Source organism: Loxodonta africana, chromosome 3 (assembly GCF_030014295.1).
Source record: "Loxodonta africana isolate mLoxAfr1 chromosome 3, mLoxAfr1.hap2, whole genome shotgun sequence".
Taxonomy (NCBI): domain Eukaryota; kingdom Metazoa; phylum Chordata; class Mammalia; order Proboscidea; family Elephantidae; genus Loxodonta; species Loxodonta africana.
In genome coordinates this window covers 82,831,911-82,843,680 of record NC_087344.1, presented here as the reverse complement: position 1 = coordinate 82,843,680, position 11,770 = coordinate 82,831,911, and the positions used below count along the sequence as shown (strand labels likewise).

At 41.3% G+C, this 11,770-nt stretch overlaps 1 protein-coding gene across 5 annotated transcripts in view; it reads right to left on the bottom strand.

Moving 5' to 3' along the window:
• NASP (nuclear autoantigenic sperm protein) overlaps nucleotides 1-11,467 on the bottom strand; it is a 66,695-nt gene extending 55,228 nt beyond the window's left edge. For 4 of the 5 annotated variants that reach the window (XR_010321386.1, XM_003415361.4, XM_010595319.3 and 1 more), the window contains exon 1: nucleotides 11,289-11,394. Coding sequence is in view for 1 of the 5 variants with exons in the window: in XM_010595318.3 (XP_010593620.1) it covers nucleotides 11,289-11,347 (59 nt within the window). In the remaining 4 variants the exon portion in view is untranslated. Of the gene's footprint in view, nucleotides 1-11,288 lie in introns of all 5 variants that reach the window. The other variant, XM_010595318.3, reaches the window with a different exon arrangement.
• Between the last annotated feature and the right edge of the window lie 303 nt (nucleotides 11,468-11,770).

Sequence of the window (11,770 nt, the reverse complement as noted above, 5' to 3'; positions counted from 1 at the left end):
GAGCCCTAACACATGGCATAAACAGTACACAAAACATTACTAACAATCCACAAACACCAGAAGAGAAACTAGATAACTGGGAGCTCCTAAAAATCAAACACCTATGCTCATCCAAGGACTTCACCAAAAGAGTAAAAAAGATTACCTACAGACCAGGAAAAGGTTTTTAGCTATGACATTTCCGATCAGCAGCTGATCTTTAAAATCTACATGATACTGCAAAAATTCGACAACAAAAAGACAGATAACCCAATTAAAAAATGGGCAAAGGATATGAACAGACACTTCACTGAAGAAGACATTCAGGTAGCAAACAGATACATGAGGAAATGCTCACGATCATTAGCCATTAGAGAAATACAAATCAAAACTACAGCGAGAAACCATCTCACTCTAACAAGGCTGGCATTGATCCAAAAAACACAAAATAATAAATGTTGGAGAGGTTCTGGAGAGACTGGAACATTTATACACTGCTGGTGGGAATGTAAAATGGTACAACCACTTTGGAAATCGATTTGGCACTTCCTTAAAAAGCTAGAAATAGAACTATACCACATGATCCAGCATTCCCACTCCTTGGAATATATCCTAGAGAAATAAGAGCCTTTACACAAACAGATATATGCACACCCATGTTCACTGCAGCACTGTTTACAACAGCAAAAAGATGGAACCAACCAAGGTGCCCATCAATGGATGAGTGGATAAATTATGGCATATTCACCCAATGGAATACTATGCATCAATAAAGAACAATGACGAATCCGTAAAACATTTCATAACATGGAGGAATCTGGAAGGCATTATGCTGAGTGAAATTAGTCAGTTGCAAAAGGACAAATATTGTTTAAGACCACTATTATAAGAATTCAAGAGACAGTTTAAACAGAGAAGAAAATATTCTTTGGTTACAAGAGTGGGGAGGGAGGGGGAGAGAGAGAGGTATTCACTAATTAGACAGATAACTATTTTAGGTGAAGGGAAAGACAACACACAATACAGGGGAGATCAGCACAACTGGACTAAACCAAAAGCAAGGAAGTTTCCTGAATAAACCCAACATTTCGAAGGCCAGTGTTGCAGGGGCAGGGGTTTGCGGACCATGGTTTCAGGGGACATCTAGGTCAATTAGCATAATAAAATCTATTAAGAATACATTATGCATCCCACTTTGGAGTGTGGCATCTGGGGTCTTAAACCTAGCAAGCAGCCATCTAAGATGCATCAATTGGTTTCAACCTACCTGGAGCAAAAGGAGAATGAAGAATACCAAATACACAAGGTAATTATGAGCCCGAAAGACAGAAAGGGCCACATAAACCAGAGACTACGTCAGCCTGAGACTGGAAGAACTACCCTGACACGGAAGACAACAGGGAACGCCTTGAGGGAGCAGGAGAACAGTGGGATGCAGACCTCAAATTCTCATGAAAAGACCAGACTTAATGGTCTGACTGAGACTAGAAGGACCCTGGAAGTCATGGTCCCCAGACCTTCTGTTAGCCCAAGACAGGAAACATTCCCAAAGCCAACTCTTCAGACAGGGGTTGGACTGGACTATAGAAAATGATATTGGTGAGGGGTGAGCTTCTTGGATCAAGTAGACACATGAGACTATGTGAGCAGCTCCTGTCTGGAGGGGAGATGAGAAGGCAGAGGGGGCAAAAGCTGGCTGAATGGACATGGAAACAGAGGGTGGAGAGAAGGAGTGTGCTGTCTCATTAGGGGGAGAGCAACTAGGAGTATATAGCAAGGTGTACCTAAGTTTTTGTATGAGACTGACTTGGTTTGTAAACTTTCACTTAAAGCACAATAAAAATTTTAAAAAAGAAAACAAATTGAAGTCACAAAAAATGAAGAACATTGGAACTGGTAAATAGGACGGTAAATGTAAGTTATTTTTCTTTATTGTTTTAATCTGATTTTTTAACTTTATATGGATTATATCTTGTGTCACTTCTTTAATTAATGTTTGTGAGATTTATCCACATTGATGCACGTAAATCTAGTTTTCACAATTTGTATTCCATTACTGAAATAGGCATTTATCCATTCTACTCTTGTACCTTTTATATTCAATTAAATAAATAGGCTATTTATCCATTTTACTCTTGATTGACATTTGGGTTGTTTCTAGTTTTTGGCTTATTATTTTAGCTGCTGTGAACATTGTCGTTTATGTATTTTGCTGGACAGGTGCACATTTCTTTTCAGTACAGATGAGAAGTGAATATTGTCATAGGTATTTGGAAGATTTTTAAAGAAGCAAAAACAGGCACTTCCAAGTTATTAAGTTATGTATTTTAGCAATAAAATCATATAATGAAAACATTTGCAAAAGACTGATTTTAAAAAAGCTGTCTCCAAAGCATATTACTTCTTTTGAAAAGCAATTACTTTTTCACATGCTAAATTATCAACTTTATCTTGAACTTACATATTGTTTATTTTTCAAAATATCTGCTAGAGAGGACACTACTGACAGCCATTATAATGCAGCTAACAAAGAACTAGGAGTAGAAGCTTTAAATACCCTTTGCTCTGAGTCAATTCCAACTCATAGTGACCCAATAGGACAGAGTAGAGCTGCCCCATAGGGTTTCCAAGGAGCACCTGGTGGATTTGAACTGCTGACCTTTTGGTTAGCCGCTGTAGCTCTTAACTGCTCTGCCACCAGGGTTTTCATTAACCTTATAATGTGACTAACAAAGCTGTAACTACAGGCACCAATTCTATTTTCTTGCTATTTGTTTGTGCTTACATTATCATCTTCAATCCATCATTTGTAAGCAGGAAATCTTTTTAGACACCCTGTCCACATATTTGTTAAGAGCTAGCTTAAACTAGGAGCCCCGGTGGCACAGTAGTTAAGTGTTCAGCTGCTAACCAAATGGTAAAAGTTCGAATCCACCAGTCGCTCCTTGGAAACCATATGAGGCAGTTCTAAGTTCTCCTCTGTCCTATAGGGTCGTTATTGAGTTGGAATCGACTCAAAGGCAACAAAGCAAGAGTCTAAACTAGATAAGGTAAATCATAAATAAGGTAACTGTCATAGCGTCAACCTATATATTATTATTAAAGTTTAATCCCGTCCTACTTTGGAGACCACTTCCTTAAACAGTTAAGTAAATTCCAGGAACTGGACAACTTTATAACTTCCCTTCTCCCACTTTTCTATCACAAGGTTGCAACCAGGAGCAAGGCTGGATAGGTATATAGGAGCCAGATGGTTTAGTTTTGATTCCAACCTAAGGCTTTACGTTTTTATTCTGAAGTAGGAGTTGCTGAATATATAATATGATCAAATTTACTTTTTAGATTGCCCTGACTATGGTACAAAAGGAGCCCTGATGGAGCAGCATTAAGCGCTAGGCTGCTAATGGAAAGGTCACCAGTTGAACCCACCAGCCACTCCAGGGGAGAAAGAAGCTGCAGTCTGCTTCCGTAAAGATTACAGCCTTGGAATCTACTTAACAGCCACAGGGTTGGTTGGCTGTGCAGTACAAAAGATAGTTTGAAGTGCATTCGATTAGAGACAAGAAACCCACTGAAGAAACTATTCAATAAAATAACACTAAAGCACTCAACAGTGATAAATTTACTTCTGTGCCCTTATTTAGTAGTAACTTAGGCAGATAAAAAAGGCCAGACCAAAGACAATACTAGTATAATTAGAAGACGGATTAGAAGTAGTTCTCAAACTGGGAGAAACACTTAAAGGTCTTGTTAAAATAGATTTCTGAGCCCTGGCCCCTAAATTTCTGATTCAGTAGGTCCTGAGGCAATTATAAAACTGGTGTTCATGTCCTATCTGGACCACAGACATGTTTGATCCAATTTTACTTTTTAATATTAATTATAAAAGTTACACTGAAAACTTCGGAGACCTCACATAAAAATCTGGATTTCCACTGTTCTTTAAAAAACCATTATGTAAAATATGAAACCAAAAAGCACTAGAGGAAACAATGGGAGAATTATTTTATAATTAATCTGGGAAAGGCCTTTTAAAAACAAAAATCTTATATAAAACATTTATAAATTCTGCTCCATCTAATTCATTTCACAAAAGTTACCTTACTCAATGCACACAATACAATACAATAGGGGAAAAAAAGCCCAAAAGGAAAATATTAAGGGAGATAAACACATTCACAGAAAGCAAAACGCAACAGCTCAAAAGTTTTAACACGTGTATTCACTCTGAATAGAAACACAAAACTACACAGAAAACACTTACCCTTCAAATAGTCAAAGTGTGCAGGGAAAACAAGCGTTCCCGTATATTGCCTATAGAAGTATAAATTCACAAAACCTCTACGAAGGCTTATTTGGCAGTATCTACCAAAAACAACAAATGAACATACTCCTTGATCCAGCAATTCTACTTGTAGGAATTACCCTACAGATAACACTAGTACATGATTATTACAAGGTTTTCCCTGCAGCACTGTTTGTAACAACAAAATACCATAAACTCAAATGTACATCAACAGGGAACTTGTTATGAAGACATCCACACAATAGAGTCCTATGCAGCCATTAAAAAAATAACATAAGGAAACTACGCACTGGTGAGGAATGATCCCTAAGATATTAAGTGCCCTTAAAAATGTCTCAGGTTTACTACAGTTTATACAAAAAGGGAGAATAAAAACTATAGACAGCTTGCTTATATATGCATAAAGTACCACTAAACCTAATAAATTTCTAACACAGGTTGACTGAGGAAAAACTGTGTGGTTAGGGAGTAAGCGTTGTAGGGACATTTCGCTGTATACCCACCATTCTGAATTTTGAATCATGAATGTATTGTCATTGTGTACTTTAGAGTTAATCCCGACTCACAGGGACCTCACAGGACTGGGTACAACTGCCCCATAGAGTTTCCTAGGCGGATCACCAGGTCTTTTCTCCCACTGAACGGCTGGTGGTTTCGAACAGCCAACCTTTCCAAACTAAACCCACTGCCATCCAGTCGATTTCAACTAACAGCGACCCTATGAGGGCAGAGCAGAACTGCCCCAAAGGGTTTCTAATGCTGTAAGTCTCTACAAAAGCAGACTGCTCAATCTTTCTCCTGCAGAGTGGCAGGTGAGTTCGAACCGCTAACCTATGGGTTAGCAGCCAACCACTTAACCACTGGGCCTCCAGGACTCGTTGGTGAATCCATCCTCCAGTCCACTACAATTCCTACCACTTCAATTTTCCCTACCTGGCCCTCTGGGCTTTGTTTCTAAGCCCTGTTTATCAAGCAGTATTATAAGGTCAGTCTGCCAAATACTGGTGAATAATTTGTTTGGGAATTGGAAGGGGAGCTAAAAGGGAGTCCAGAATTTCTACTTCTGGGGTTGAGCAATTGAGCACCATCCAACCAATACAAGCATAAAAATGGCAGCAGCAACAGACCTTGCCTAACTTTAGGGGAAGGAGAGAGAATCAAATCAGCAGCAGCATATAACACGAGGTCAGATATATCTTCACTCTGCAACCTTTTCACCAATTCCAGCACAAGCCATCCTTCCCACACACTCTCTACACCTGTGTTCGATAATTCATTGCAGTGACCACACAGAACTCACAGACCATACTCACGAGTATGGGTTTATTAGGGAAGTAACACGTTATAATTTAGGATCAAGATCAACTTGGAAGTAACAGGAACAACTCAGGATATAGTTCCTCCACCAGAATAGCTTGTTCTTGGCTGGCCGCCAGACCCTCACCCTCACCCCCAGCCCTTTCTCAGGCAAGTATTATAAAGCTCTTTAGCTCCATGGATAAGCGACCAAAGGCACCCCACTCCCTCAGGAAGCCTCCTGCCTGAAGGTGCTCAGCTTTCTTGCTCTGTGGGCCTGGAGGCTCACCATGCCACCTCATGCAGGTTTCCTGGTTCTGCTGCTGCCGTTTCTCTGCCGCTGGACTCTGCCATGCTTGCCACCACTTCTCATCATCTTGCACTGTCTCCAGTGTTACAGCTCCTCTGTCTCCTGGGTCTAGGAGGATTTCAGGGAAGGGACCCTGGGTCCAAAGGAAACACTCTGGTACTGGCTCTTCTTCTTGATGGTAGCGAGGTTCCCCCTGAGCCTCTGGGATTGGCTCCTTTTAAGCCTAGAGGGATGGCAAAACTGACCAACCCGTCGTTAGGGCTCCATATACCTTATTTACATAGTCCCACCTACCCCCACAAGGGTTTCATGAGCCTTATATGCTTGAGCAAAACTGTCCAATCCCCTTGGTGTGTGTGGAGCCCTGGTTAAGAGCTCAGCTGCTAACCAAAAGGCTCGCAGTTTTAATCTACCACCTGCTCCTTAGAAGCCCTATGGGGCAGTCCTACTCTGTCCTTTAGGGTCACTATGAATCGGACTCAACGACGATAGGTTACAAGACCAAAGCTAGTACAGCCATATTAAAGCAATTCACTGTACCACCATAAGGTAAAAGAACAGGAGTCATTAGTGAAAACTGGGGGTTTAAGTGTTAAGACAAGTTGATTCTAAGGTACTTACAAAAGACCTAAGAAATAGAAAAGGGGCCAGTTCCGACCTAGCCCCAGGTGAACAGGGATGAGAGAGGGCTGTGCTGGCAGCTGGGGTCTAGACTGACCAGGGAAGGGAAGCTGAGATTTCTACAGGATGCAATTGGTGTGTGAAATGGGATTTATTATTCACCACATATTTGGCATCAGAGGTGGATAATCTTAGCCTCCCTGAACTGGTTTGATGTAATTGGTGACAAAGGTTGGATTCACTTAATTAAGTCTTGATGTTATAACACCTGTCCTATTAGATTGTGATTTGATGACCAGGAACTGAGGTGTTGTTCATCTTTGTATCTCTAAATCCTAACATATTAAAATACTCATTAAGTACATTTGTTAAATGAATAAATATAAAGTGGAACCTAGGAATTCAAACTGTTACCTAAAGAAGATTGACTGTAAAGGAAAGAAGCAAGGATAGTAGCTAAACAAGATATGACAGAGGGAATGCTTTTTAAATTCATCCATTTGAGGATGTTTCAATGCAAAGGAGACAATGCCATCATAGAGGGGTGGGAGTAAAGGAGGCACATGAGACCAAATAGGTAATTGCTGCTGGACAGCTAGATATGAGAAAAACTTTTTTTGACGGTTTTTATCTTCAAGATGTTTTTTCCTAACGTTAAACTTCCACTTTGTGACGAAAGTATTCTACTTAAGTTTTTGTTTTGGAAGTAAGTTCCACAAGAAGTATCAACCCTCTAGTCATCTACTGTGTCTGCTACAGCCAAGCAGCTAAACAGAATTAACATTTACAGTAGAAAAGCATACAGTAGCACTTTCTGGCTTCACTTTAAATTCTTGGTCCCGAATTTAAAAGCACTCAACACTGGCAATCCAAACACATTTCCCTAAAATATTTGTCTCTAGGCTCTCCAAAATGACTACTGCTCACTTTTCTCAAAAATTCTCCTACACCATGTTCTACTTCTCCTTACTTCCAGACAGATGATCTTGCCTCATACTTCACTGAGCAAACGGAAAAAATCAGAAAGGAAGACCCTCTTCCTCCCACCACCAAAACTAACAATCTACCTGCATCTGTACCGGTACTCTCTGTCTTTCCTATATCTATGAATGACGTTTCCCTGCCAAGATCTTCATACAGTTGGCCCCTTCTGGTCAATCAGATCTCATTGAGGCCATCCCTAAACACCTAAAACAACCACTCAATTGCTATCATGTAATGTTAAAATGGGACTAAAAGTCACTATCTGCATAGCAATTATCACTGACATTCTCACTATATGTGTTGTCTCCATCTAGTAGCAAAAGCTCCGCTTCTGTCTCCTTAACCACACTATCTCTGGTACCTAAAGCAAATGCTCAGTAAATATAGTAAAACTATGCTTATAACCTGGGAAGAAAGAAAATCTGTGTCACAAAAATTTCCTGATGGAATGAATCTTGGAGAACTTGTAGTATCTTCCTCCTACCAAAACCATTCTGGTACCTGAAACAAATGCTCAGTAAATATAGTAAAACTATGTTTATAACCTGGGAAGAAAGAAAATCTGTGTCACAAAAATTTCCTGATGGAATGAATCTTGGAGAACTTGTAGTATCTTCCCCCTACCAAAACCATTTCACAAATGGGAAAACTGAAGCCCACAGCAGTAGAGCTGGAAATAGAATCTGGTTTCTTGACTTCTAGTCATGATAAAAATTTACCATTATCTGTCATCCTCACTAGAAGTTATGATCCACACCTATAAACACAAGTTTAACATTCATCTTCGAAAGGACAGATAAATTGTGGTATATTCATAATGGAACCAGCAGAAAGCACTACAACAATAACGTAGTTTACCCTTGGGAGGGAAGCTATTGGCTGAAGAGGGATTTCTGGATGCCAGTACAGTATTTTGTTTCTCCTTTCCCTTTGTGAAAATTCACTCAGCTGTACACTTATAGTTTGTGCACTTTTATACAGTATATTGTATTTCAATTTACCGAAAAGAAAAAATTTACCCAAAAAAAGGGCAGGTAAATTAAAAAATACATGTAAGTCCAATTATTCACCTCATATTTTACCTTAAAGAATTTAATCTTAAATTTAAAACTATCCAAAATTAAAGAGCAGGAATTTATATTCTTTCAAATCAGGATCTGCCTTCTTTCTCCCAACTAAAATTCCCAGATTTAATCGAGAAAAATGAAAATTCCTTGAATTTTCAAGGACCTAGCTCCATATCTCATTTTTTAAAACTGGTTAAGTGAAGAATACTTTGGATCTGCATATAAGGATTATCAAGATTAATGGATGTGATAATCAGTACAAGGTCATGCTCATTTAGAAATAATCCCAGCAATTATTCCATTTATTTTTCTGCCCTACTCTCCTCCTTCTGCCTCAAAAAAGCAACTTCGGTGTATCAAATATCAGAATTCACTGAATTAAATCTTCTAAACACAGTATATTTTTTTCCAGGTCCACCAACGGGACCCACTTGCCATTTACACATTTGAGTTAACGTACAGACCTAACTCCTCCATTCCACACACACACAAAAAAAATAAATAACTGGGTATTTTGGTTAAGTCTTTCATACAAATATATCCTAATTACTAATTCATCATAATTTCATGAGACTGACTCACAGGAGGTTATCTTAACCTTATAACAATTACCAAAATAGTAAGCACCAACGTAAGCCCCACACTAACAAAGATGAAACACAAACCACTTGTGGAAAAAGAAATAACAAACCCCAGAACTTTAAAATGGATTATTGAGCTAAATCACTTGTTTCCATTTTGACATTTTCTCTCTAAAGCAAAGAATGAACACCTCGGGTATTATTACAAGACAGCGAAGCCAAAATGCACCATGTAAGACTTCCTCTTTCTAATTGAACTTTCTCATCCCCCTCATCACCACAGCAAACCACTACTTTTTTAATCTTTGTTAATATAAACAAAAAGTTTAAGAACTAGGTTAGAAAGAACTAGTTAGAAAGCTAATAATAAGGACTGATTTAGCATTTTAGACAAGCGGTGATTATTTTGGCAAGGTTGTATAAATGGCATGAGTGGATAGAAGCCCGAAGAAGCATTTTACAGAAACAAAACCGGTCCAGCATCACTAAGTCGTCAAGGTGATATAACCAACTGTGAACTGAGGTTTATTTCTTATTCCATTTTTTCCCTCTACTCATTTGGAAGATATGTACATTTTTATTCTTTCAATGGTTAAACTGAATTTATAATATGCATGCTTATCAAAGCCTAAACTCAAATCATTTTCGTCACCCTCGAACATAAGACCTAGAAGCTTTACTGCTGAACAGCCCCATCACTTACCTGAGATGTTACCTTTACTGTTCTCCTAGACTAGCTAATTAGGTTTTCATGCTATTTCCTCCCAGATAAACTTTTCAATAAGTAATGAGAAAATGAAAACTGAAATTCTGGGGTTTAACCCAGCCTCTGCTGGGAAATTATTTCTCCGTTCTAATCTAAATACTTTGTGATATATTCATGTGGGTCAACATTCTAATCTTGAGTTTCCTCACTTATAAAACAGTTAAATAAATGCTGGTGACTATAAATATACTATCATCATCAGGGGTAAGCCTATAAAGAATCATAAAAATCTCACTGAGACCACTCCCTATATAGGAAAGGCAGCTAATTTCTAAAAAAAATTCTAAAGTGCACAAGAAAAGCAAAAAAAATAAAACCAGGTCCCTAGGAAATAAGGAAAGATTGGGAGGTCAGATCCTGTAGATGAAAAACAGCACTTGTTTCCTCGAATTAATGGGAGGAATGTTTTCCTTCGCTGTTCATAAAATACCTTACGCCTCAGCGGCACTTTGCCGTTTTCAAAGCAAACTTATCTTTTATTATTGCCTCTGGTCGTTCAATTACACTTCGCGCATTCCACTGTCCATTCACCTAGCAACCAGACACCGCTGGTAAGTGAGAAGCTTAACGTCCTCATCATGTCTCCCTGAAGCAACCAAGTCCCCGCCAACAGCTCCGAAATCTAAAGAACGACGATGCTCCCCACCAGACAGGAGGCCAGGGTCCGCTGAGTCGGAGAGCAAGGTGGCCAGCCCCACAGCACGAGATAAGAAAGGCGACGGCAGGGGAACAAAACTCACAGCGCCCCACCGCGAAAGTCCAAAGCTCTCCCCCAGCCGCTTCTGCCCCAGACAATGGAGTTTTCCCGCCTCCTCAGAGCCCCGCCCCCTGCTCCAGAGCCGGCGGAGGGAAGAGAGCTCTGGAGCAAGGCCCCGCCCACCAGGAGGGCCCGCCCACTCCCGACCCCACAGGTCCAGCCTCCTTCCTCGTGCAGTTTTTTTTTTTTTTTTTTGGCGCCAAATCTGTTCGTTATAGTCCCGGGTTACCTCGGGACCCTGCCCGAGGCGCGCTCCAGGAATGCGGGGACGGTAGGGGCATGAGGGCTAAGCCGGTTCGTCAGGGCGCCGCCTCCCCCGCGACAGCCAAAGCCCAGGAAGGAAAGACAAGGGCAGGCGATGGAGAGAGTCGCCGCTGCCCCCAGCAAGATGGCGGCCGCGAAAAGCGGGGCAGGGGGCGCCAGCCGACTGGAGTTACCGCCAATACGCTAGACTTTCAGCAAGAAGTCGGCTCCTTCATTGTCCGGGCCTCCCTGAACAGCAACTGCCCTTCATCGGGAGGAAAAACCTCCCATCCACTGGTCTGTCCTCCCGTGAAGCTCCGGCTGCCACCCCCTCCCGCGGACTGGTCAGTGCCTCAAGCTCTCCACGGCCCAGCTTACTTGTTGGCGGGAACCGGCTCTGCAGCGATGGCGGCAGTGGCTGTGGACTCTGCGGCCATCGTTCCCCTGAGGTGGCGGACCAGCGAGCGGAATAAAGCTTGTGAGGAAAACAGCGAATTTGAGACACCAAAGACTTAGGAACAGAAAATGGCAGATTAGAGACTCCGCGCGGCTGAGGCCCTCTTATATGGCAAAGCCTTTCGCCCCGCCCATTCACTTCCGGGCCCTCCCCCTGAGGTTTAAAGGGCCAGGACTCAGCTGCAGTCCCGTCGTAGTACACCCCCACTACCTATAGCTACGCGGAGTACTTTGCCTGCCTGGCTCGCCTTCCCCCAAAAAGCAACTGTCTGCTTCTCTGGCAAGTCGCGTAAGAAGAACCAGAATCTTGGTACTATGAGTCCTGACAGGGCGCTGGCCAGCAGCTTCCACAAAAAGGGAGCCCGAGGCCGCTCTGCATGTTTGAAGCAAGTACCCGAGGGTCT